Source organism: Berkeleyomyces rouxiae (genome assembly GCF_048999995.1).
Source record: "Berkeleyomyces rouxiae strain 22BRR77 chromosome Unknown BrBRR77_ptg000004l, whole genome shotgun sequence".
NCBI lineage: Eukaryota > Fungi > Ascomycota > Sordariomycetes > Microascales > Ceratocystidaceae > Berkeleyomyces > Berkeleyomyces rouxiae.
In genome coordinates this window covers 2455159-2481867 of record NW_027396494.1, presented here as the reverse complement: position 1 = coordinate 2481867, position 26709 = coordinate 2455159, and the positions used below count along the sequence as shown (strand labels likewise).

The window sequence follows — 26709 nt, the reverse complement described above, 5'->3', positions numbered from 1 at the left end:
CCATCATCATACGCCACATAAATATAAAACCTTGTTTCTTTTAAATTGTCTTCCTGGGCCGGCCTGGCTGAAAAAAAAAACGATATTGCTTGTCGTCTTGGGATTGTGACAACTGCAATAAGCATGGTTACACAGCTACAGCTCATCTCACTTTCACCGAGTCCCCTCACATGAACACATAAGCTCACATGTCACTCTCACTCTCACTTTCACTACACATGGCCTCACTTTCTCCTCGCCCAATGTTGTTAGTTTCTTGAATTTTTTTTTGGTTTCTCTTCCTGTTTTGTTTTGCTGGGAATGTATCTAGACAAACGAAAAGAAAAAAAGAAAAGAGGCACAGACAGGGAAGAGGCATAACAAGCAACCCTTCGGCTCCCTTAGTTCTCGTTGCTGCTTTTTTAGGGGCTCTTTCTTTCTTGGCTTATTCCTTCCATCACAGAGGAGGTTTTATGACCTTCTTTTTTTTTGGTCAAGACCCTCCTTCTGCTTAAGCGCCCAGCGAAGGGAAAGCAGACTCGTCAGAGGTGTTGATGGTAGTCTGCTTGGGACCACGGGGACCGGCGTTGTTGCGGGCACCACCACGGGGGCCGGCGTTTCCGCGGGCACCGCGGCCCTCGCCACGGCCCTCGCCGCGGAAGCCTCCACGGCCGCCACGGCCACCCTCAGAGCGAGAAGGACGCTCGGCCTCGACGAAGCGGGGCTCGATGTCAATGGTCTGCTTGACCTTGCGCTCACGCTGGCGGACAGCCTTGCCGGTGCCGGGGGTGAAGTAGTCAGCTTCCTCGTTGACAACCTGCTTGGCGGTCTCCCACTTCTTGTTGGTCTTGGAGCCCTCGTTGGCCTGGCGCAGAGACAGAGATTCACCCAGAGCAAGCTTCTTCTCGGCCTTCTCAGCCAGGAAGTCGTCAAAGGACTTGACCTTCTCCTCGGGCTCGGCCTCCTCGGTGGCCTCCTCCTCGGTCTTGTCAGCGGCGGCAATTTCCTCGCCGGCGATCTCGTCCTTCAGCTCAGCGTTGCCCTCAATGGCACCCCAGGCCTTGTCAGCCTGCTTCTCGCCGGGACCACTAGATACGAGTTAGTACATTGATGATGGACTTTGGCTCTGGGGTGGACGGCGCTGCAAAAACTTACCCGACGCTCTTGGAGTGACGGTCATCCATCTGGCGAGGGAAGCGAGAGCCACGGCCTGATGATTTGAATGTTAGTTGCAAAGCTATATAAAAGTTTCATTGGGCTAGTATCACTTACCACCACGGGCACCACCGCGGGTGCGGCGGGCACCAGACTCCTCGGTAGTCTTGCCACGGTTGTTCTCACGGCCAGCGTTCTTGTCACGGAAAGCTAAGGCACAAAAATGACTTGTTAGCAATCTGTGTTCATCCAAGGTTCAGAACTGTGCAGAGAGAGAAGACAGTTACATACCGGCTTCGTTACCACCACGGCGAGCGGGAGCAGCAGAGGCGGGGGCCTCCTTCTTGGCGGGAGCCGCGGCAGGGGCGGGGCTGTCGCCGTCGCCTGTGTGAAACGTGCGAGGTTAGTCTGAAGTTCAAGTGCAAAGTATTTGGCCATCTTTGATCTCAGAGTGTCGGTCTACTAAGCTCAGCCAGGCATGAGCATGGTCTGATGCTTTGGGTCAATGCACGATCGTTCCATCGGGTTTTGTAGCAAGAATAGCTAACGAAAAGAAAAGAGCCATTGGTTTCAACTCCTGCTTCCAATGCAGCTTGAAGAGCGGCGGGTGAACCGGACTTCGTTCGCAAGAGGCAGTGCAAGTAGGTACGCCATGAATTGTAATTGTTGACCAAGCATTTGTTGCTAGGGCCCATTTCGAGGCTTTATTCAACATCTGAGGCCGCCCCTCATGGTAAACAATGAACAAATGAGCCGTTTGTGACTCAAGTCGAGTCAAAGATGGTGAGTTTCAAGCATCGTGAACGTACCGAGCAGGTCAAAGGGGTTCTATAAGACGAATGGTGGTTAGCATAAAAGTACCAGGATTCGCTTCAGGGTCCGATGGACAGCCGAATTGCCGCCATGCACTTTGAATTGCCGCAGAGCAAGTCTGCCAAATCGAACGCAATAAGCAGCCCGTTTGGGAAGATTGACCATGCCGTCGTCGCAGCGGTGTTTTTTTTTTCTTTTCGTTTCGCAGATTCCCGTCTTGCACTGTGCCGTAGACCCCCGCCCCCGATTGCATACTCGGTCTCGTAAAAAAAAGCCCATTATCCCAGCATGCGGTGCCGGATTAACGAGTGCCGGACGAAAGAACAGACGGAGAGCAAGGCGGCAGCGGAAAAGAAAAAAAAAGCCCACAGCCACACAATCGACTAAACAGAACGGCGGCGAGCAGTCTTCCCCCACGGCCGGGACTTTGGTAAGCCCCCCCCCGGGTGTCCACGGAACCATCCCACAACACCTCTTCCAACACACAGCAGTCAAGCAACGTACCTTGGAGACAACCGACATTTTGTCTCTTGATTCTTGTTTAAACGCCTAACAGGCGGAGAGTATAAAAAGTCACAAGGTGGGTGGGAAGGGGGGATGTAGGTGGAAAAGAGAAAAAAAAAGAAGCGGGAAAAGTGTGCGAGGAGAAGGAGGAAAGTGGGCAGGCAAAGGATGGGTTGTGCAGGGAATGAGTGGGTTACGCTCAGTCTTCAGATTTTTTTATTTTTCTTTTCTACATTTATTTAAATTCTTTTGGCTTCCACCATAATACAGATTCATACACCATACACACAACATTTACTCACCGCCCAGCCGGCCAGCCTCGTAGAACCACTGTAAACGTAAATGTCTGGCCGGTCCATCTCGATTTCCATGCGCTGCTGTGCTCTCTGTTGGTCCTTTTCCAACCTTGGCTGTCTATCCAACGGCTTGCCCCCCTTCGTCACCAGCTCTGCCAAATTCTCTTTGCCTTTGCTCTGCTTTGATCCTTATTCTGCATGCACTACCCGCCCTGGCAAAACTCCGGCCGCCAGGACACCCACTAATTCTTGCATGGAAAATACAGTGTGTGGCCCGCCGCTCTGTTGCTATAAAGCCGCATGTTTACACTATGCCCCGCACTGTCCACTTTCACACAAAATTTTCGCTGGAAATTCTAAGCTTCTAGCCCTACTTTTGGAGCTCCCCCGCTTCGGCTTCAGCCACGCTGCTGAGCAGCTGTCACCAGCTGAGTCCAGCTGTTGTGCAGTGAGAATGTGGCGGTGGCGGTGGCGGGTCTTCTAACCGCCCAAACCCTTATGCTAAATGCTCTGCTTTAAGCTGAGTTGACTTTTATACATAATTAGCCCAAATTAAACACGAACACAGTCAAACGATATCTGCTCGTGATGTCTTGACAAAAAGCACGGTACACGCAAATCATGCCATGGTCATGTGGCAACATTAGTATGGAAACAAACTTTTGTATGGGGTATGTATGGAGAAACACGCTGGTAGAAGATATCAAGAAATATACATAGAAAACCCAAACCAAAACGAAATCATGATGCTTTTTGTGATTGCGCCGCCGATACCGCGGCACTCCGACCAAATAAAGATAAATCTGAGAAATATGAATACTGTGTATCATGAATTAGAAGCCGTAACTCTAGGCGAGTGGAGAGCTCCAAGCGCCACAGGTGGATGGAGATTTTATGTTGGAGAAAAGAGAAGAAGAGCCAGTAGGGGCTCAATTGAGCAAGCCTGGACTGGAGTGACATCCAAAGGCTTGCTTTGATGTGTCGAAAAGAAGACGGATTGGGTATGGTATGCCACAAAGTCATGCCAGTAGCCTGGAGGTATGTGCGTGTGTGTGTGGCCGTGCTGAATCCAGATTGAGCAACATTGGCAGGTTACAACAAAGACGACCACCAGAGCCAAAGCATACTGAGAGGCTAAATATATATAGTACACGAGAAGGGGAAAGAATTAGAAGAAAAGGGAATACTGCACATAACCAGTAATTTTCAAGCAGGGCAAGGTCACGCCAGCCACGGCGAAAGAGCGAGCACACAGAAGCAGGAGGGATGGGGCGGTAATGGCTCTACCGCATGTTGCTCTGGTCAAAGGCGAATGGCGTAGGAAATGCCATGCTCGCACTGAGACCAAAGGGATCCCATTCCATGCCCGAGTCGAGCAGTTGGGTCATGGATGGGTACTGCCCGCCATTCGCGCCAGCCGGTGGTTGCGATTGTTGCGGTTGCTGCTGCTGCTGCTGAGACGGCTGTGGTTGCATGACATCATGCTGGTTTTGGGCATGTGACCCTCTGGTGGATGCGGGCGATGGCATAATGGATGGGGGTGCGGAGTAGTTGGAATAGGTACCATTGCCACTGGATGGCTCTAGCTCAGAGTCCTCCATCATTTCTTGTTGCGCATCGTATTCTTGTTCTGTCGCAATACCATGTTAGTTGAGCACACCAAAAAGAAAACCTGGTGGGACATGTGGATCGAGTGGCAAGGCGCTGCTTACCTAGTTGTTCAATGTGGTTTTGAAAGCCGGGAGTCGGGTAGTAAGATGCAGCTTGAGCCGCTCTACTCTGACTATGAGGCTGTTGATGAGGATTCATGATCTGCGGAGGCGCCGGCATTGAATTTATAGGGCTCATGTGAGATTTGATTGAAGGAGGGACTGAAGTCCGAGAAGGCATGTAATCTGATGCTGCCGGAGACAGTGCGGCAGGGCCAGCAAAGGTAGGCCCGGAAGCAGAAGGCGAATTGGGGTGGTTTGATGCAGGCATAGGTCTGTTGCGCGGAGATGTCAAGGAGCCGAGTCCGGCTTGATGCAGCGGCGGGGGAAGCGGGCTGATTGGAACTGTATCTAGCTTGGTGGCAATGGAGCCTGGCCTGCGGTTCTGGTTGTGGCGGTTCATGATGGCGCGCTGGATAGGCGGGGGCTGGACGATGTTCTGGGGCATGTGGGTTGGGCCCAGGTTCGGACTGCCGGTCTTGGCACGGAGTTCGGCCTGTACATCAATGCCTGTGATGGGGTTAGTATTATGTGGCAACAGTGAGAGCTGATGAGATGAGGAACAACGGCGAACCTTTTTCAAGGAGAATACGCTCGAGGAGCGAGTTCTTGTACCGGAGCATCAGACATTCATCAGCGGCGTTTCTATGGGCAGCCTGGAGGTTCTGGAGATTGCTTTCGTGGACTCTGATAGTCTCTTCAAGCTGCTTGATGTACTCGGTGCGCCTTTCGCGGAAAGCAGCCTGCGCTTGGCGGTTCCGTTGTTTTCTTTCTTCGGAGGTGGCGTAGATCTGTAAGAGGCCGGGTCAGTAAGAGTAAAGAGGGTACAAGGGACAGCAGAGAAACTCACAGGCTTCCGTCCTCCTTTGCGCTTTGGTTGCTGGGTTTCCTGGGCATTGGTGATACTCGACGGGGTGGTAGTAGCGGCAGTGGCCTGGTCGGCCTCTGGACTCGAGCCCATGGACTCTTCGCCGCCAGTGTCTTCCTTGACCCTTATTTTTTCGTTGGTGTCCTTTGAAATGGACATGGCGTCGTTCATATTCATGTGTAGATGCGGTTGGGATTGTCGCTGCCTGCAGCAGATGGCGGATGGAGAGAGAGGGAGAAGCGCAGGAGACGAGACGTGAAAGACGACTGGCTTGTCGCAGCTTTGTGTGTGTGGTGTGATGGAGTGGTGGTGTGCTTGGTGGTCTCACGTGCTAATGGTGCTGTGTGTATTATAATACGAGGGGAGTGGCTGGTCTTTAGGCGGACTTCAGGGCACCAATGGAAGAAGAAGCGTCTCTGTGGCGCCAGAATATGGAGGAAAAGACAGCTTCGATAACGGAAAGACGACGAGATATAGACAGGCGGATATGAGCTGTGACCAGGATGTCTCAGTCGGGTTGTCGTTGAGAATGGAGACCAGCACTATCCTCTCACAAAGAGAAGAAAGGATGATTTGCGGGCGCAAAATCGACAAGCCCTGTAGAAAATGCCTGCAGCGTTGCAGAAGGGTGCAGGCAGGGCCTTTGTAAATTTGAGAGGGGCGGCAGCGGCAATGGGAGTAATGACAGCGACAGCGACAGTGACAGCGAGAACGACAGCGAGAATAACGACACTATATGGGCGATAGTCTTGAAGCAACGATGATAGAGACACTGGACAGCACAGTCGGCGAGATTAAAAAAGGGTTAAGGGGTTGCTGGCCGCAGTAAGAATAAAAGAGGCCACTGCACGTTCGGAGGCATGCAAAGGCGGCTGGGCGGCTGGCAGCGGTAACACGGAGCAGCGGGTGATAACGGAGGGGCACGGGCGGCACGGGACTAAGATCAAGGACAAGAGTACCGAAGCCTCAGCGAAGTCAGGCGGGTTATGCGAACACAGTCGAAGATTCGGTTGCCAATGTCGGTGCGGGTGTGTGAGAGGTGAGAGTTGGAAGACAAAGAGGGAAGGGAAAAGGCGTGTGTGCGGGCGCAAAATGCAGGCCAGAGGATTTGGAGCAGCGAAAAAAAAAAAAAAAAAGGTAGAAGAGGAAAGGGAAGGAGGAAAAAAATAGAAAAAAAAGTAGCTGCGATTTTCGACGGACAATTGCCCACAGACACCGAGTGGCAGGAATGCAGCGGGAGAGCTTCCCAGAGCAGCAAGAGCACGCAGTAAGGTTTGTCCCAGTAAAGGAAGTACAGGTACTAGCGGCAAGCGAGTCAGAGCCAAATTGCGAAGCCAGAAACAGAAGACAGAGGCAGAGGACGACAGAAGCAGAGGCAGAAGACAGGAGCAAGAGGAAAGAGCAAGGCAAGACAAGGCAAGTACACCACAAGTACAAGTAAGTATACGATCGCTGCGAGGAAAGAACAAAGTAGGAGCGGCCAACAGCGTTTTATGTAATGGGAACGCGGAGACAGGGCCGGAGAGTGGCTTGAGTGGCTTGGAAAAGCCAGATCCAGCACGGCGGCCTGGACGTCTGCAGCCCAAGTACAAGTACCAGCAGCCAGGCACAAATATGAGTGTGTGTGCGGGTATTTTGTACAGGCCCAAGGGCAGGTCTAGCAGCTCCAAGTAGCCCGGCTGCGGTGCTCTGCTGTCGGTCGCTGGTTTGCTGGCGGATATGTACGCGGTACCTGGCCACTACGTGGGAGGGCCTGCACGGTCCAAGTCTTCGGTACATCCATGGCATCCGTGGGCCTTCCAGGGTGCCCATGGACGATACCCATGGGAATCCATACATAGTACAGATCCTGGAAGCATGGCAGACGACACGGACGCTGACCCAGACAATTGCAGGCGTGCAGGCGTGCAGGCGTGCAGCCCGGATACACATACAAGCACTACCACCACCATAGCTATGTAGTACCGACATATGTATGTACGTCCACATTGCTTCATGTTGTCTGGCTAGCTATCTGCACTGGCATACTTGGTCCGGTATATTGTAGTTAGCCAACTAGCTAGTTGGCTGACTAGTTATCTGTAGTTACGTGTATATATGTAGTTACAACATATGTGCACACACCCAGGCACTTGGACTCTTCGGTCGGGTCCCCGATGTAGCGTCGCGCCCCATTGTAGACTCCTGTGGCGCCCTCTTTCCTTGCATACCTCCACGCCTGTCTTGTACATCCGCCGTCCTCATCCTTATCCTCGTCCTCGTCCGCGTCGCCCTCGTCGTCCCCGTCACTCCAACGCTGGCTGACCGAAGCGGGGCCTGGAAAATAAAGCGGGGCCTGGATGGATTTTCTTGTGTGGGTGGGTCCCACATGAGCACAAACCCCAATCCCTGCTGCTCCGCTCCTCTATTCTTCTCCTCTATTCTCCTCCCTTTGCTGCATCGCATCCTTGTCACTCTGCCCATCTCTGTCTCTTTATTCTGTCTCTCCCAGTAATCCACACTCGCCATTCACCGCCGCATTTCCCCAGATTCCGCGGCACCGGCGACCCTCGCAACTTTTCTTTTTTTGTTACTTTTTCTTTCTTTTGCATGGCTGACCCAATATATTCTCCTGCTCCTCCGACCTATGGCTTTACCTTCAACGCATGAACCCCAAAAACGCCACCCACCAATGGCCCACGTCGCATCTCCCGTGTTCTCCCGTTGAGCCCTGAGCCCTGCCCTGCCCTGCCCTTCTCTGCCAGTGGCCCGCCAGTGGCCCGCCAGTGGCCCGCCAATGGCCTAGTACTAATGTCTCCAATGCCAGGCCAGCGTCTCCCAACATCAGCCGTTTGACCGTCCAGTGGTCGCCCGTTTTGGTCTAGCCTTGATGCTAGGGAACTTGGGTTGACACTGACGTGCTGCTTCTATGTGCTACATCCACATACAAGCACCTCTAGGTCCTTGTCTGTCCGCTTTCGCTCTCACTCTCCTCAATGGTGGAGGCTTTGGATACAAGTGGACATACACGCACGGTGCATGGAATGTGCCATTCCATGCCCATCTTTCCTCAAGACAGCTCTAGCCGAGACTTAATTCTGTGCCTTGTTTCCTGTGTTGTACCATCCAAGTCCAAGTATACCTCCAGGCTGGCACTGTACAAATACATCTATAGCCCTGCCCTGTCTTGCTTGAGCAAGCGGCAAGCAAGCAAAACTCGAACTGCAACGTTCTACCTACCCTTAAAGACACACTCTCTCTGGTCAACTCACAGTCTCGGCGAAGTCCGACTTCTAGATACAGACAAAGGGCATTTTCCTTTTTTCTTCCCTTGGTTCACCCGTCTGGCCTTCACCCCCTTAACAACAAAACGAGATGATAAAGACGAAGAAAAGAAAAGGACGTCTGAGACGAAAAGGTCACGCACCAACAATTCAACACCGCCTTGCTCTTTCAGCCAAAATCAGATCACTCTAGTTCTCGAATAAAAAAATAGAAAAAAAGACAGAGAGACCTAAACCAAACGGCTCCACTCCACCCCATTCTTTTTCTTGCCAGCAACCTTCTCCAAGGTTGTCTATTCCACAAAGTTGACTACGTTAACTTGAGAGCTAGTCATGCTAGTGGCTAGTGACCACTAGCGTGAAGACATATTTTACATGTATAGTTACCGATACAAATACTACTTGGACAACTCGGCATCTTCCCTTTGCAGCTCCGATTTCCTATTGAGAAAATAATGTTTGTCACATGAGTTCTGTTTCCGTCCAAACCCACTCTCCCCTCTCTACCTCCTCGCATCGCCTTGTCTCTCGTCTCACCTCACGATCCCCGGTTTAGCGCCTGTTCCCCAAGATTGCCATGGCTTTCTCGCTTCGACTTTGGATCCATCAAGGTTAGAGAAGAATGGTTGCTGTTTTGCCTGCTATGTGGCTCTAGCTTTTTGTTCTAGAAAAGAATGTCTGCAAGGGTCGGCAGAGACAGAAAGGGAGGGAGTTACGATCCTGTTGGTCCTAGCTTTTTACCCTCTGGCCACCCGCTGGCTTTGGCTCTGCCCTGATTTTTGGCTCAGTTCTGGCTCTGGCTTTGGCGTGCTGTCGGTATAGCCATGGTGATGGTCATAGACCCAACGGGGAACATGGAAAGGAGGGATTCCCGTGTCTTGCGCAGCCGCTTCTTTTTTCCTCGTCTCCTTTTTGTGCATCACAAGCTCTGTTATGCCATGTTGCTGCGCGTTGATGCAATGCTACGAAGCCTGCATCAATATACTTTGTCTGCCTGCGCCTGCGTCTGCGTCTGCGTCTGCATGTGCATCTCTCTCTAGTTACATGTTAACTAGAGCATGTCTGGCTAGCTATTGTAAGTGTAAAACAGACGAAAAGGAAACAAGGGACACAAGTTCCCGAGTCCTAAAAAAAAAAAAAAGGCACCACCTTGGCCTGGCGGCGACTAAAAAAGAGGTGCGACGATGAACGGCGAAACACCGGCCAGACCCTGGATCTTGCTCTTTGTGTGTAAAACATCAAGCACCAACCAGGGAAGCCCTTTTCTTTTTGGCCTAGCTCGCCTGACAACAGTAACAAACTACATACAAATGGAAGTGGAATGACTCTAGAAATCCGTTTTGATCTCCAATGAAAGGCACTACCCAAGAAAGATTTTTCCCCCCTCCCCAGACCTAGACCTTGTTGACTGGGGGGGTTGGACACAACACTTGCTTTCTTACTTCCGTTCTGGGGCTTAATGGAACCAGCCTTACAAACTCGCTGCACAAGTATGCACAATACTAACTAGTTATATGCATATATGTATATATATACATGTACAACCCACAGCGCACAGGCATAGATACCGGCACAGACACAGGCACAGGCACAAACACAAACACAATAAACAACATGACTTAGTCCAGGTTTCACGAGTCTGGTCTTTTCAACAAGACATGGGTTGCAGCTCCATTGTCTTTTTGCATTTTGAGCCTTGTTTTGACGCCCGCTTTCATCTACGCTGCAAATAGCGGCTATGTGCGTGGGGGACGGCGTCCTGGTTTACCCATAAACCCTTGCACGTGATTAACAACGGGTGTCTCAATGACTAAGGTTATATATGCAAAACGTTAGGGTTATCGGTGGGCTGCCCTTCGAAGGCTCAACATGCAGCTCATGTTGCTGTGGTGATTAACGGAGATAGCAAAGCAACCGACTGGCCGTCTTGTCTTTTTCTTTCTTTTACTTGTTTGGTTGCTGTTTATCTGCCTATTCAGATCTTTGTCGTTGTGTTTGTCTACTCGGGCTTTGTGCACTTGTCCATAGCATGTCTCTCAAGTGAGGAAGTGAGGCGTTGCCATCACTGTCTCCTGCTGGCACAGTTCCAGAACCGTGTCTGAACAGTGTGTAGAACAGTGCGCTGACAGCGAAAGTGGGGCAAGTAAACAAGCTGGCTGTCTGCCGTTTTGGGCCTGTGCAACAATAACAACAAACAAAGGCTTCCTTCCTGGCCCGCTCTCCGATTTCTTTTTCTGCTCTTCTTTTTTTTCCCACAACAACCAACAGCAGACCAGAACGGACAACACGCTCGGCGCATAATCAATCCCAAGCGGCCTCGCACGCTTACTTTCCCACAACACGCGCGCTTCCCTGTCCAAGCTTTTATTTATTTTTCTTTTACCGCCGTTTTTTTCTGGTATCATTTTCCCCCTTGCCCAACCCAGTCGTCTCTGCTCTTTGCCGTTCCATCGCCCATCAACCAGCTGCCCCGAACGCCGACATTGATGGCATAACTGCATCCTGTCTGCGCGCTGTTCATTTTCCGTGGATTTCGTTGCACTTTGCATTGACGGCCTGTCACGCGCTGCCCGCCTTCATCTCTGCTGCCGTCCAAGCTGCTTTGGTGATCCCAGCTTTCTGCCTTTTGCCGCTGCTACTGCCGCCCATCTGTAAAATGTCCACTACACCAACGCCGCGTCGTCGCTCGGCGCGCCTAGCAAGTGCCTCAAAGGTATGCTGGCCATGGGAATCGCCCGGTTGCTCAGCCCCACTCCACCCGATCCGTGCTAACCGCTGCTTTTGTGAGTCCAACAGCCCCGACCTGCGCCGCTAGCCGCTACTCTTGCTGCTGTAGCTGAAGATGCCGAGCCTTTCATCGCTGCCAGCCCGAGTCTGCCCCGTCCAATCGCCCAGGGGCCGCAGACTTCGCCTATATCCTCTATGCGACACCAGCCATCGACACCTTCCACCAGCGTGGCCAAGCCTCCAGCTTCTGAGATGCACCCTAGCAAGATCCATCGCCCTAGCCTCCTGCCTTCATCTGCCGTCAAACATGGCTTCCGTGACTTGAATCCCACTACGCGCACTGAACAGCTTCTTGTAGCTGCCCAGGCGACACCAACCAAGTCGCGAGACACACCATCCAAGCCTACTGCTTCTACTCACCACATCATGCCTTCATCTCCCTTCACTTTCAGTGTCAACCGCCCTGGACTTGACAAGGGCCTGAGCAGCGAAGCTCTAAAGGTCATGGAAGGTCTGCGTGAAGAGGCTGCTAGGATCAAAGCTGATCTCATTGCTGATCGTGATCGCGAACAGGCAGAGCATGCTACTGGCGACCGAAAGTATGCCCAGCCCAAGGGCAAAAGCAATCGCTACAGTGCCGTTCACATGGCCGAGTTTAAGAAGATGGACTCAATTGAGAACCATCCTTCGGCCTTCCGTGCTGCACCTGGCCGATTCACTCCAGTCAAGGCAATCAAGCGCAAGCCCTCCAAGGCTAATCTTGACGATGCTAGCGACGCCACAACTCGAGAGCCGGGTCTCAAGCGCTCCCCATCTAAGGCCAGTCTCATTGACGAAGAGGCCGCTCCCTCGACGCCCAGCAAGATTCCTGGTCTCGGAGGCTTGCGTGCTGGCATTTCCAACGTGAAGCGACTCAAGCAGAAACTCGAAGATGATGCCGCGACGACGCGTCCGGTTTCACGCGATACTAACACGAGTGCTATTCCACGCCCTACACCAAGCGCCGCTTCACCCTCAAAGTCACACCATGCCTCTTCTACTACATTTGGGACGCCGACGCGCTCCGGTATTGCGCGCCCGACCGACTTCTCATCTACAATCAGGCTGGTCAAGTCTAGCTCTAAGTTGGATCTTGCTGCGCACCCAGAAGCGGTCGTACAGGCTACTCCCTCGATTGTTTCATGCCCAACAACTGGTGACCCAACAGCCACACCCTCGGCCATTCCTCGCTCTAGTGCAACCTCTACTATCACGCCCTCCACAACTGGCACCCCTGGTCGATTTGAACATATTAAGTCTATCTTGAAGAAGACGACCGTTCCTAAGTCTGGTTCTCAGAACTCCAAAATCACAGGCAATTCAGAAGCCCCTGGTACCCCCTCTAAGACACCTCATGCCTCCCGTATCACTGATAAAGACCTGACTACACCCAGTCATAAGCTCATGAAGCATAGTGTCAACACACCTCGGTTGACTACCGTTACTCCCACTAGCCACGTGTCGCCGTCATTCAAGTCAGCCATGAAGAGAGTGCGTATGGTTGCACCAGGTGATGAATATCCCACTATGGAATCTGTTCTTGACAAGGCCGAGACTGCGCTCGAGGTCAAGTATCCAGATCTCACAAATTTTAGCGGCCTATCGGAAACAGATATTGTTATACCTGACGCGGATGAATCGAAGCCACCCTCCGTCTCGGGCACTTTCAGCTTCCGCAGTGACAAGACGATTGATTTTGGGGTATCTAAACCGTCCTTTGGCTCCTCTGCTGGGCAGGCGAGCATCCGGCAAGTGCGCCAGTCTGTATTTGGTGGTGTTCCTGGTGGCTTTCCTAAAAGCCAGCTTGAGGGCATGCCTGATGCCCCTACTACGAGCCCCAGAGCCTCAAAAGAGTCTGGAGGTAACAAAGAGAATTCTGTTCCATCTTCCGTCAACAGCGATGGAAAATATCAAGCTATATCGCACGGGATTGGCAATAAGAAGCGCAACAGAGCTTCTGCTGACGAGGATGACCAAGGACGTGATACGCCGCGTGCTAACAAAAAGCGCCGCAACGAAAATGGATCCCTGGAAGTCCCTGCTACTCCTTCGCGACCGACAGGCCCTGTTCCTAAGCCTTTTCCCACGAGTGCATTGAAGGTCAAGCCCAAGACCCCATCGACAACTAGAACTGGTGCGGCGTCGTCTACAGTCTCGGCTAGAGTACCGGGATATGCTGCTGCTACATCTGCCGTAAAGAACAAGGAGTTGCTTACGCGCAAGATCAGACAGCCGGTTCGTCCCACCGACAAGCTCAAGTCTGCCACAGCTGCTGCTGCTGTTGGTGCTACCAAGACTGCTTCTGCACCACCCAAACCTACGATTTCTACTGGGTCACGTACCGCAGCCCAAACCCTCTCCCGCATTGCTGCACCCACACCCTCGCGCTCGGCAGCTCCCACCCCAGTCTCACGTGGTGCCGCTACTCCTAGCCGCATCAAGACGGCCGGAGCCACTTCTGCTGCTACGGCATCTCCCGCTCGGGTAAAGCCCCGCGCTGCGCCGTCTATTAGCGCATCGCGTCTTGCAATGCTTGCTGCTCCCAAGCGTCGATAAACATGGTGCTCTCCGATGCACTCTTTTTTAATGTAGGGCGTTCTTTATTGGACGTCTGAACACACGGTTTGTTCTTTTTCTTTTCCTTTGCTTCTTCAGGTAGCTGATAAACTCGCAGCACTGCCTCTGTTATTCCTCCATTTTTTCTCTTTGCACATTACATGTCGACTTGTTGCGTCGAGGCTACAGCTCGAGTCTTGACTACTCCTTGTGTAACCTGGCCTTGTGGTACACTAGGACTACACAGGCGACACTCGGAATTTCTATTATTCTTCTTTCTTTTTACTGCATTACAAACGACATACATTCTGACATATCGGCGCATTCAAAGGCACCTGTTCAGGGGATTAGGTGCCTGGTACTTTTTTTATCATTACTTTTTTGTTCTTTCCATCTTGCTGTTGTACTGTGAATTTTCTCGTGGCGCTTTATTTTGTTGGCTTTTAATCATCTTCTCGTTTTTGGCTCACATAGACTCTCTATTCATCTTTTTTCTTGGCTTGCTGTACAAATACACCGCACCTTTTTGTTGTATCATTGCCTGCTCATGTACACACTCACTCCTATTGTGTCCATGTTATTTGGTAGCTGTAACAAACAAACAATTACACATCCTTTGAATCGACGTGATGCTGATGCCTGTGGCAAGTCGTGACTAGTAGTACATACATAACAGTAATAGCAGTAGTAGTGACATGAATCATTTCTGTAGGATAGGCGTTCTCCCCAAAAGGGTAAACTCGGCCTTGTGTAGTGGGTGCCGTGCGGTCTGCTTTCTTTCCTTTTGTTCTCCCTTCCAACACTCCCCTCCCATCCTCCTACCCTCCTCTCCTTACATACCAGCTACTGTGCCCAACTCCTCTCTCGCAATCTGCCAGAACCGATGGCTCCAGTATCGTTCCTCTGCCGAAGTCTCGTTCTTGGCCGCATAGTCCATCTCGCACTGGACCAGAGCCGTCGCCTCCGCCAGGCGGTTCATGCGGACCAGCATGGCCAGCACGTCGGCCTGGGCCGTCAAGGCCATGCGCACGCTGGGCCACAGGCTGCGGTAAACGTCGAGGTAGTGCAGGGCGAGGGCGTAGGCGCCGTGCGCGACGAAGCCGCTAATCACGCACTCCCAAAAGACGCAGTCGAGCATGGCGCCGGGCCGGCGCGCCGTCAGGTCCCACTGCTGCACGAGCGCGTGCACGGCGGCGGTGTCGCCGCGCGTAAAGTAGTGCTCGACGAGAATGGTGAAGACGTGCGCGCTGGGCGCCACGTCGCGCGCCGCCATGTGCGCGAGCACTGCCTGCGCTGCGCGGCTGCCGTTGGGCCCGCCCTTGGCGAGCACCACGTGCAGCATCTTGGCGTACGTGGCTGTCTGCACAGCCATGTCGGACTGCTCAAAGGCGGCGAGCGAGTCGAGCACCGCGGCCACCTGCTCCTCGGGCGTCGCGCCGGCCGTGGCCTGGGACAGCGCGTGCTCAATCAGGATGGTGTATGTGGCGATGTCGGGCTCGATGCCAGTCTCGCGCATGCGCTCCAGCAGCGTGGGCGCCTCGGCTTCCAGGTCGCAGCGCATCAGGCCCTCGAGCAGAATGTTGTAGGTGACGACGTCAGGCTCGATTTTGCGTTCGCCGGCCCAGGTGAGGATGCGGCGTGCGCCAGCGGCGTCGCGCCTGCGGAACAGGCTCGTCAGTGTGGCGTTGACGGCGCCAATGGTCGGCGGGCAGCAGGTGGACGGCTGCTCCTGGTGCATGGCGTCCATTTCAAAGAGGGCGTTGACAGACTCGCGTACCATGCCCAGATGGCCAAGCGCGGATATTCTGGCCGCCCAAAAGATGTCGTCGACAGGCGCGCCGTTCTTTTTGAGCATGCGCCACAGGGCTTCGATCTTGGGCGGCTCGCGTGACTCGCGCCAGCCGTTGACCATGGACGTGTAGGTTTTGGAATCGACGTCGAACTTGAAGCGCGCCATGGTGTTGAGTACCAGGTCAACGCTGGGGCCGCTCTTGAGGCAGCAAAATACATAGACGAAGAAGTTGAGCATCATAGCCTGCTCCTGGCGCTCCTCGACGGTCACTGACGGCTTGTTGAGTGCACATGCCTGAGGGAACTCGCGGAAGAGATGTTTGGCCCGGTCAGCCTCGCGGCTACGTAGGGCATCGGATAGTTGCTTGTGGAATGATGATATAAGGTTGACGAGCGAGATGGCGTTATTATCGGTCTTGGGTGAGATGCGTGCTAGATCATGCATGCCCTGCAGCAGATCGGGGTGATTGACCAGGAGCTGAGATATTTCGGCCTCGCCGACTCTGAGGCCGGCCATGAGAGTGTCGAGGAAGCCCTTGACAGCCGCAAAACGGGTGCTCGCAGACTTGAGCGTGTGGGCATACAATGAGAAAATAATGTACCAGCTCATCAGCGCTTCACTCAAGGCGGGGATGGACGTGGGGTTTTGCCATGGGAGCAGCATCTCCAGGGCCTTTTGCAGGCCCACGCCGTCCTGCTGCAGGACCGCGATCCGGGATGGCGTGACTTCCGGAAGCTCGGTAAAGCCCGTTGCATCAGGCACGCCAACGGGCGCAGGTTTCGCAAGCACAAGCTTCCAGAAGGCTTCCTGATCGTCGAGCACGGCGTCGCGCAGATCATTGGGCAGCGTGGTGTCGAGCAGCGGATACCGGGCCGACTCGAGCACAAGGCCGACTAGGGGTTCGGCCTGCTTAAGGGCAATCTTGAAAAGCACATTGACGTCGCCGCGGTGACCAAAGGCGGCTTGCATCTGGTAGAGGCTCGTGAGCGAGGGCAGCGTCCTGTCTGTAGGCTCCTGCAGCTTGGCCTGCTGGATCAGTGACAACAGGACAGACATGTGCTGGTAGACGACGGGGTGCTGGCGCACGCTCTGGTCCAGCGGCAGCAGATTCTTCTCGGCCGAGGCAAAGCGCTCGGTCAAGGAGCGCTTGTTGTGGGATTCGGTTTGTCTGACGAAGTCAATGGCCCAGACGAGCTGCTGGGACGGCGGCGCGCTGGAAATCGGGGGTGTGTGGATGGTCATGTACGGCCACGATGGCGGAACTAGCCACTGCTGCTGTTGCCGGGGCGGCGGCGCAGTCGAGAACGGTAGCGGGCGCTGTGTGGGCTTCTTCTTGGTGTGTTTAGGCCGGCCGGACTGCCATGTCCTTGGCGGTACTTTCGGCTGGGCAGGGCGGAGTTTCGATGGCGCGCTGTTGTGGACCACCGGTGGAGGCTTCGAGCCCCAATGCTGTGGCGGGGCAACAGGAGGAACAGCAGTAGCCGCAGCAAGCCCGTCGCGCCGGCGCGGCTGCGACGTTGACGCGGCGCGGAGCTGTTGTGACTGGAGGGCCGGGCAGCGTGCCTGCAGACACGGCGGCGGCGGCGTCGGCGCAGCCAGACAGGCGGCGCGGCCGGCTCGGAGACGATGCATGTTGCGGAGCGAGCGGGGGCGGGGGCGGCTTTCGGCGGGAGAGCAGCGGCGGCGCAACGAATCGGACGGAGCTGATACAGGCTCGGCTAACGTGCTTACGCTCAAATGGCTCACCCGCGGGCGCGATAACGTCAACAGGGCCGGTGGGCGGTCCGTTTTTTGGTTGCTGTTGATTGGTTCCCAGAGTAGCTCAGATAAAAACTGGAGAAGCTCAAAAAAGGGAAGGAACTGCGCGGGGCTGGGCGAGAGCTCCGACATGCATTGGTGCATAATCCCCCGCATTATGCAACAATCGGGGCTTGTGACCGAAAAGTGTCAAAAATGTGGGTCTTGCCGTGGATCGAACACGGGACCTCTCGCAAGCGATGCTGTAGGGTTAACCCTAAGCGAGAATCATACCACTAGACCACAAGACCAAGGGTTACTGATACATCTTCACATGTCAGACGGCTGGGGCAAACCGGGATTGAACCGGTGACCTTTAGATAACAGAACCACTGAAGTTGCGCTTCAGTCTAACGCGCTCCCAACTGCGCCATTGCCCCACATTTGATGGAAACTGGGCATGTTATTTGATCATATGAAGTCTCTTGGAAAGACGGGAAGTTGCACCCCTTCCAACAACACCTTTCAAGAGGCACCTTTGGTGTTTTCAGAGACAAATACGACTTTTTACATTAAATAAATACAATAAACGGATTCCCTGACCTGTCTTCAGTCATTGAAGATGACGGGAGGCAAGGAAAAGCTCGACGCGTGTTTTGAACGCGCTTTTAGGGACGCGGAGCAGGCAACCCTAGCCATGGAGAGAAAAATCGATAGCTACAAGAAAACTATCGAATTCTTCGAGAAGAACGCTGAGGAGCTGGAGAAGCTCTCCAAGGAGATGGACGAACAATTCGTCCCCAAATTGGTGGAATGGGCCGTGAGTTTCCGCGTCAGCGGTCCCAACGCGACCAAGCCAGCAGAGCCGAACCGCAAGGCTGCGGACAAGGCTGTGCCCGGCCCAACCAAGGAGAAGGACACAAAGTCCAACGCGTCCGGAGGCACTGTCTACCAAATGAGCTACGCTGGAGCTGCGGCTAAGGCAGTCGGGCAACAACAGGAGAAGACCCAAAAGCAGAAGTCGAGAAAGGCGACACAGGAGAAGAAAAAGCAGGAGGCCCGCCAAGACTACAGAGTTTTCCTGAGAATGGACCAGGAGCATCAACTGCGCGACCTACACCCCATGGCAGTGCTGGGCGTGGTGAACAAGGCAGTTCCGAAGGGCAGAAAGTTCATACGGGCGAACAAGACGGCAACAGGCTTTGCTATCCTCCCGGACAAGGGAGCAGAACTGGCAGCAGAGGAACTAGCCGCGGTGGCCAAGACCATGGGAGCCGGCGTGAAAGCCGAAGTCGACGACCCATGGGTATGGGTAGCGCTGAGAGACCAGCAGACCTCGTGGTACGAGCTGAGCGCCGAGGGACAGATGGTGCTCGTACCCATGGATGAAGCAAAGGCCAAGCACCACGTGCAGGAGGCTTTCGGCGTGGCCCCGGCTGCGTGCAGCCTCTTGAGAGAGGGATAGAAAGGCCACGCGTTCTCATTTTTTGCAGAGAAGATGTGAAGGCACGTGGACTGCAATGGGAACCTCCACACCCGGACATTTAAAGCCTGGTGGTGGAGACGCAAGGAGGAGAGATACGGATCACCAATGTATACAACGCCCTGAGAGGATCCAAACGCCGCGGTGAGGCAGCAAAAAAATTGGTGGAAACAAGACCAAGCCGAAAAGCCATAATAGTGGGTGACTTCAACCTAAGCCATCCAATCTGGGATGGCGAAGCGCCCCCCGAAGGAAGAGAACCGCAGGCACAAGAGCTGGTAGACTGGGTGGAGAGCGGATCTATGGTGGTTCTGAATGACCCCGGGATACCAATACACGCGAGAGGGGGCGTTTTGGACCTTTCAGTGATAGGGTGCGAGCTTTACAGCAAGGTGGGATGGTTTGGGTCACATGACGAGATGGATGTGGGAAGCGATCACACCTTGTTGGAACTGATGCTGACGAGAGCCCCCGTGACAAAAAACGACCGAGCAAGAATGCGAATTGCACAAGATGGACCAGAAGCGATACTCGACAGAGCAAAGACCGAGAGCACAAGAATTGACCGGTGGTGGACGACCCAAGAAACAGGAAACGTTGACTTGGACAGACTCACTGAGGAAATTTTGACAAGCATCTCCCAGGCAGCTTTGACAAAGGCTAAGAAGAACGGAGGAAGAGACCATCCATGGTGGACCTGTGAGTGCTAGGACAGACACAAAGAAGTACTGGCAGCTAGAAGAGCCCTGGGGAGCACTTCTGCGATTACCCAAGCCGCCCGAGGAGAGTACCTGGCGACCATTAAACGAGCAAAGGCAACCTTCTACAACGGCAAGATAAACGGAATGGCCCAAACAAAGGAAATCTACAAAGCCGTGGGCTGGACAGGAAGCACCACGCGCACCGAGTTACCGGCGGTCCGCACAACTGAGGGGACGCCGGCCAGGACGACTGCGGGAAAGGCCGACGCACTGCTGGAAGCGCATGTGAGAAACAGACTGCCGGACGTGGCACCTCCGACGATACCGGAAGACCGCCACCCCTTCACACTGGATCTCACGGTTGAAGAAGTCAAGAGCGCCGTGTTTGCACCTAAGAACACGGTCCCAGGACTAGACGACATTCCTAACCAGGCTCTAAAGCTGGCATGGGAAGGACTGGGAGAACACATCACTAGACTTTTTAGGCTGTGCATCGAAAGAACACATCACCCCAAGCCTTTCAAGACCGCCTGCCTGGTGCCAATTCCAAAGCCAGGTAAGGCCGACAAGAACAACCCGAGGTCGTTTAGACTAATCTCACTGCTCCCCACGCTTGGGAAAGCTCTGGAAAGATTAATGGCAAGAAGACTAGCTAGGGAGGCCCTTGAAAGAGGTGTGATACACCCTTACTACGCTGGAGCGGTGCCGCAACGAGCGGCGGCGGACCTGACCCTATCCTTGGTGACGGAGGTTAGACACGCATGGAAACAGAAACAGGTGGCATCGATGCTCACGTTTGACGTCAAGGGCGCGTTCGATGCGGTCACGCCAAACAGAATGGTGAAAAGGCTTGTGGAACAGAAGTGGCCAACAATTTACTGTGGATGGGTCAAATCATTTTTGGAAAACAGGACAGCGAGGATGAGGATAGACGATGAGGTGTCGCCAGCAGAGATGCTCCCAGGGACTCTGCCTCAGGGATCGCCAGTCTCACCGGTGCTATTCATGCTATTCATGTGTCCCCTATACCGCATTCAGATGCTCAGAGGATATGCAGATGACGGGTGTCTGTTGGCGACGGGCCGGAACCTGCAGGAGACTACCAGAACCTTGGAGCGGGATCTACAGGGTGTGGAGAATTGGTGCCAAGCGAACGGACTCAGTCTGGACCAGGGAAAGACGGCACTGATACACTTCCACAAGAAGGGAACAGAAGGGCCAGCAGCAAAGATGGCAGACGGATCCCAAGTCATACCCACGCCGAATGGGGACGCCCTACGATGGCTGGGGGTACACTTCGACAAGAAACGCACGTTCAAAGGGCACACGGAAGTGATGATGGGGAAAGCTCGCAAGGCCGCTGATGCGATGCGGATTTTGGCAGGGTGCTACAAGGGAGCAGAAGTCCAGGCGATGGTGAACGCGACAAGAGCATGCGTGATCTCAAATCTGACTTACGCGGCAGCCACTTGGTGGCCAGCCCCTCGAGGAAACATGTCAGATGACAAGCGCATGAAGACCATCACCGGGAAAATGGACGTGGTAGCCAGGGCCGCATACCGAGCAGCCGCGCCCGCCTACAGGACAACGCCAGTGGACCTGGTACACCACGCCGTCGGGGCCCCGCCGATCACGGTGATCCTTGACGACACTATCAGAGCTGAGGCTATCAGGAGAGCCAAGTACAAGCACGGAGTGCATATCCCTGACGCCTTCGACGGATGGACGGATTGGATACTGGGCACACTACCGAATAGGTACACGAAGCTCAACTGCTGGGCCAGATATGGCGGTGCTCCCGCCCCTGAGGAAAGAAGGACGGCCTACGGCTCGAAGCTGGAGGAAGCAGAAAGACACACCCAGGAGATCACAGACGAAAGCTCACCAATTCTGTGGGCGTACTCAGATGGGTCCAAGGACTCCAAAGGTTACGCCGGCTCAGGATGGGCTTTGATCAAGCAAGGGCAAGAACTGGCCACAGGCAAACTGCATCTGGGGATCGGGGCAGAGGTTGCGGATGCGGAGGCGATCGCGGCGAGACACGCTGCAGACGAAGCAGTCAATGCCACTGCAAACACAGCGAACATTAAAATCGTCATCTGCCTAGATAACCGCAGCGTGGTGGATAGGCTGAACGCCAGGCTCCCAGTTTGGGGCACCTCGCAGGAAGCTATAGACGAAACAAGAGACCTTATGCGGAAGTGGAAAGACGGACACCCAGGCCGAAGCTGGGAATTTAGGTGGGTTCCGGGCCACAGAAGCATCCCGGGAAACGAGCGAGCGGACCAGCTGGCGAAAGAGGCCACTACAGAGGAAACAGCCCAGCCCAACCCATTGTGGACTTTGGCTGCACTGAAACGATGGCGCAAGCGGGAGTTCCAAGCAGCGACAGATCGATGGTGGAAAAGCACCGGGCGAAATCTGGAAGCACCGGTGGCACGGAGGGCTACGGCCGGAAAGCACAACCGAGTCAGCATCGACAGAGTCCTCGCGGCTAGGTCGGGGCACAGAGACTTAGACAAGTACCACGTCCGCTTCGAGCACGACACGCCGTTAGGGTGCGAGAGATGCGGGGCCGAGAAAGACGGCCCACACGTTTAGACATGCAAAGGCCTACAGAAAAGATACAGCAGGTCATGGGTAGAGCGTCTATTGAAGACGGCACGAGGGGCAAAGACGTTGGCCGAGAGAGTCGACAAACTGGCACAGAGGGGCCCCGGGCGGCAACGCCTCATCAACCAAGCATAGGCCGGCAGAAAGACCGAGCCATTTTCTACTTTTTTTCCTTTGTCTAGTTCTTTGTATTTCGTTATTTGTTTTACTGGGACCTTTGGGGTGACGTTAGGGTCGCTCTGGAGGCTGCGAGCCTCCGTGTTCCAGCTGTTTGTTCTCTTCGTTCAGGTGCAGACCTGCTCTTTTCATAGTTATACTCTTTTCACAGGTGGACTAGCCGCCTGTGACGCCCATTCGACCAGTGAACCCTGGCACACGGCGTAAAAATAAACAACAACAACAACAAAAAAAAAAGGGAAGTTGCACCCGGGCATGTATCCTGCGCCAGGAGGTGCTTATCACCACAGGGAGATCCCGAGTCGGCGTCTACAGTCTCTTCGGAGCTGGGAGACTACGGCCACCAAGCCAGTCCGAATCGGAGGATCCCGGCAGCCGGTTATGCCGCTGCCAGGTTGCTAGGACCTGTCTGGTCATCTTATGAATGCTTGACGAACACTCCGATTGATGTAAAATAGATGAAATGAAATGAAAAGTTGCAGTCGGGCTGCGTTCGCCCCGGAATTGTTCGGAAGGTGACTGCTTCTGTCCAGAAGTGACAAGCATTCGTTCACCAGTAAGATATATGGATGTAAGTATGTTGAGAATGAAACACAATCTATTTCTAACTGAGTACTCTGCTGTAGAATCACGCTACATAGCTCCCGTCAGGAACTCAAGGTTCCCAAATCTCATGATAATGACCCGTCCAGATCGAGTGCCAGTCGCCACAGTAGATCCATCGACCAATGAAGAGTAACCACGGAATGAAACAGGGATCCACAATATTGGAATGTTTTCCCACAAGATCCAGCACCTGTCCGAACTGATGTTGGCGCCACTCAAGTTCTCAGCAAGAGACGGAGAAGTTGTTGGGTTGATTGATGGCCTGTTAGAAACATCCAAAACACCGCGATCAGTGATAAGAAAGGCCCCGAGAGGGTCGAATTTGAGAGTACGAGTGTACATCTCTAGCTTTTGAACACAGCTGCCATCATCACCCCGCCAGAGCCGCACCGTTTTGTCGAGTGAAGCCGAGGCCACGTGCTTGCCGTCAGGTGAAAAGGCCACAAAATTCACCCAATCTGTATGGCCTTGCAGTTCTTGAACGCAGGTGCCATCATCGCTTCGCCAGAGACGCACCGTTTTATCGTGTGAAGCCGAGGCCACGTGCTTGCCGTCAGGTGAAAAGGCCACATAGTTCACCCAATCTGTGTGACCCTTCAATTCTTGAACGCAGGTGCCATCATCACTTCGCCAGAAACGAACTGTGTTGTCAGTTGAGGTCGAGGCCACGTGCTTGCCGTCAGGTGAAAAGGCCACAAAATTCACCCAATCTGTATGTCCTTGCAGTTCTTGAACGCAGGTGCCATCATCGCTTCGCCAGAGACGCACCGTTTTATCGTGTGAAACCGAGGCCACGTGCTTGCCGTCAGGTGAAAAGGCCACAAAATTCACCCAATCTGTATGGCCTTGCAGTTCTTGAACGCAGGTGCCATCATCGCTTCGCCAGAAACGAACTGTGTTATCAGTTGAAGCTGAGGCGACATGTTTACCGTCAGATGAAAAGACCACGCAAGTCAATTGTTTAGTGTGCCCCTTCAGCTCTTGAACACAGTTGCCATCATCGGTTCGCCAGAGCCGGACGGATGTATCACTTGAGGCCGAGACCACGAACCTACCATCAGGTGAAAAGGCCACAAAATTCACCCAATCTGTATGGCCTTTCCGCTCTTTCATACAGGTGCCATCATAGCTTCGCCAGAGTCGGATCATTTTATCAGTTGAGGCCGAGGCCACGAGCTGGCCGTCAGGTGAAAAGGCTACAGCATTGACCCAATTTGTGTGGCCCTTGAGCTCTTGGACACAGGTGCCATCATTGCCCCGCCAAAGCCGGACCGTTCCATCATGCGAAGCTGAGGCCACGAGCTGGCCGTCTGGTGAAAGGGTCACATAACTCACACGATCGGTGTGGCCCTTGAGCTCTTGGATACAGGTGCCATCATCGATTCGCCAGAGCCTGACTGTTTTATCATTTGAGGCCGAAGCCACGAGCCGGCTGTCAGGTGAAAAGGCTACAGCATTCACCCAATTTGTGTGGCCGTTAAGCTCTTGAACACAGGTGCCATCGTTGCCTTGCCAAAGCCGAACCGTTCCATCATGCGAAGCTGAGGCCACAAGCTGGCCGTCTGGTGAAAGGGCCACAGAACTCACACGATCAGTGTGGCCCTTGAGCTCTTGGATACAGGTGCCGTCATCGCTTCGCCAGAGCCTGACTGTTTTATCATCTGAGGCTGAAGCCACGAGCTGGCCGTCAGGTGAAAAGGACACAGACTTGACCCAACTTGTGTGGCCGTTCAGCTCTTGGACACAGGTGCCATCATCGGTCCGCCAAAGCCGCACTGTTTTATCAGATGAGGCTGAGGCGACGAGCTGGCTGTTAGATGAAAGGGCCACAGAATTCACACGGTCAGTGTGGCCCGTCAACTCCTGAACACAGGTGCCATCATCACTTCGCCAAAGCTGGACCGTTTTATCATATGAGGCCGAGGCCACGAGCTGACCGTTAGGGGAAAAGGCCACTGAAGTTACTAATTCACTGTGACCTTCTAAGATCTGTTCGCATTGGTCCCAGCCATCATTTGTTTGTGGCTTGAGCAATATCCACTTTGGGATCTTTTGTTCAAACATCTGTCGAACCAGACTATTTTTCGGGCTGAAGGCAAGGATCGAAGAATAAATCTGAAGAGGCGTACTAGTGATTGTTGGCAAGTTTGTTCGTACCACTCGTAACGCGTCTTGTAAAAAGGCCTGCAGATCTCGGCTTTCCTCCCGCTATAGACAGTTAGCTTATCGATCGCGTCTTTTCCGTGATGGGCACTCACCTTGAGAACTGTTTGCAGCGTCCTCAGCATTTTGAGGCTTTCTGGGGCTCTCCCAATAAGACTCATTGCTTCTAACCAATGGAGCAAATGCTCCCGCAAAAATCTTAAAACGTTACTGTTGTCATCAAGAAGAATTTCACCTTTTTCTATATGACTAACCCAGTAAAGACAGGCATATTGCAGCTGTGAGGGAAGATGTGCTTTTATGGAATTGCTCTCAATGTCGGCACACCTTGTTCCTGGCAGTATAAGTTGGCAAATGTCTTGACGCAAGTGCTTGTTCATGATACGTAGACAGTTTTGACCCAAGCTCCTATGGGATTCTTTTTCATCCACCCAAAACGTGACCTTTGCTTGTTTCTCTGGATCAATGAGAAAGTCTCGGAACGACAAATGAAACAACCTCACCGGCAATTCATTTGTTGCTGGTACATCAAGGACTGAATGCAGTAGGTCAAGCTGTCCATCTATTTTTCTTTTTGGAATGTCCAAAAGATCTGCCAGTGCAATAGTTGTCAGGGGACTTGCAAGAATCAAAATTGGACCAACAATCGCTCGGAACGTTTCGATAACGCCTCTCTTGGGTTTATCCGCCAGACCTTTAGTCAGATTATTGAGCACAGGCATGTATGTTGCCTCTAGTGATGATTGCTCATCTGATTGAAAATCAAGAATCTGTTCAAGCAAGTCTTCCGGACTACCAAATCTCCGATTATTCAGTAATCGGCAAATAGTAGCTGCGAAGATGAAAAGTGGAATAGCTTTTGCGACAAGAGCCCTGAAGCTTTGTGCTCCGGGCCAGTAAGAAGGCAGTTGTCTGTCAGAGAACACAGAACTATTGTACTCCGTCTTGATTTTATCAAGCTCGTGTTTCAGGAAGGCGGAAATATCACGTTCAACAAAGCTTGGTGGTATCTCGTGAAGGACAAAGTCTTGAAATGTCCCCTGCACAGCGCTGAAGCCAAGGCGGATGGGTAGGTCAGGTCGACTGGTGATGAGCCACTTCAGTTTCATGTTTGGGCTCGTAACATTTCCACAGGAGGAGAAAAGATTAATGATGAGCTTTATATCGTCATCATTGTCACACTCGTCAAGAGCATCAATGACAAAAACGAAGAAAGGCCTTTTCTGAGATCCAAGACGAATTTTGGCTAGTGGTCCCTTAATGAGCTTCTCAAACTGATCTTTTGGCCCCTTTCTCACAATGCTTTTATCGGCATCGATCGTCGTGCGAATGCTTTGTGCGAAGTCCGGATGCCTTTCACTGAGCTGAGTGGCGAGCGTCGTGACGAATCTTAACAAGTTTCCGCGGTCACCCTCGCCTCTTTTGAAAAAGAAGCTTGCACCAAGTTGGCTACATTTTTCAAAGTCGCGGCAAATGGTCCGAGAGATAGTAGACTTTCCCGTACCGGCCACGCCATTTAACCAAAAGA

At 53.2% G+C, this 26709-nt stretch overlaps 7 protein-coding genes across 7 annotated transcripts; 3 read left to right on the top strand and 4 right to left on the bottom strand.

Moving 5' to 3' along the window:
* Positions 1-490: 490 nt before the first annotated feature.
* BROUX77_004929 (uncharacterized protein) lies at positions 491-2469 on the bottom strand (the record flags this gene model as incomplete). The annotated part of the gene is made up of 6 exons (XM_073749746.1): positions 491-1067; positions 1135-1189; positions 1252-1344; positions 1426-1518; positions 1944-1962; positions 2452-2469. The coding sequence occupies 6 exons, from the start codon at positions 2467-2469 to the stop codon at positions 491-493; spliced, it is 855 nt and encodes a 284-aa protein (XP_073605386.1).
* Positions 2470-4030: 1561 nt separating this feature from the next.
* BROUX77_004928 (uncharacterized protein) lies at positions 4031-5483 on the bottom strand (the record flags this gene model as incomplete). Its single annotated transcript, XM_073749745.1, has 4 exons — positions 4031-4377; positions 4460-4966; positions 5031-5247; positions 5307-5483. 4 exons carry the CDS (start codon positions 5481-5483, stop codon positions 4031-4033), a joined length of 1248 nt encoding a protein of 415 aa, XP_073605385.1.
* A 5760-nt stretch (positions 5484-11243) lies between these two features.
* On the top strand, positions 11244-13909 carry BROUX77_004927 (uncharacterized protein; the record flags this gene model as incomplete). Its single annotated transcript, XM_073749743.1, has 2 exons — positions 11244-11300; positions 11384-13909. The coding sequence occupies 2 exons, from the start codon at positions 11244-11246 to the stop codon at positions 13907-13909; spliced, it is 2583 nt and encodes an 860-aa protein (XP_073605384.1).
* An 832-nt stretch (positions 13910-14741) lies between these two features.
* On the bottom strand, positions 14742-17333 carry BROUX77_004926 (uncharacterized protein; the record flags this gene model as incomplete). Its single annotated transcript, XM_073749742.1, has 1 exon — positions 14742-17333. The coding sequence occupies one exon, from the start codon at positions 17331-17333 to the stop codon at positions 14742-14744; it is 2592 nt and encodes an 863-aa protein (XP_073605383.1).
* Positions 17334-18060: 727 nt separating this feature from the next.
* Positions 18061-18903, top strand: BROUX77_004925 (uncharacterized protein; the record flags this gene model as incomplete). The annotated part of the gene is made up of 1 exon (XM_073749741.1): positions 18061-18903. One exon carries the CDS (start codon positions 18061-18063, stop codon positions 18901-18903), a length of 843 nt encoding a protein of 280 aa, XP_073605382.1.
* Positions 18904-21155: 2252 nt separating this feature from the next.
* On the top strand, positions 21156-22223 carry BROUX77_004924 (uncharacterized protein; the record flags this gene model as incomplete). Its single annotated transcript, XM_073749740.1, has 1 exon — positions 21156-22223. One exon carries the CDS (start codon positions 21156-21158, stop codon positions 22221-22223), a length of 1068 nt encoding a protein of 355 aa, XP_073605381.1.
* An 822-nt stretch (positions 22224-23045) lies between these two features.
* Positions 23046-25306, bottom strand: BROUX77_004923 (uncharacterized protein; the record flags this gene model as incomplete). The annotated part of the gene is made up of 2 exons (XM_073749739.1): positions 23046-25226; positions 25277-25306. The coding sequence occupies 2 exons, from the start codon at positions 25304-25306 to the stop codon at positions 23046-23048; spliced, it is 2211 nt and encodes a 736-aa protein (XP_073605380.1).
* Between the last annotated feature and the right edge of the window lie 1403 nt (positions 25307-26709).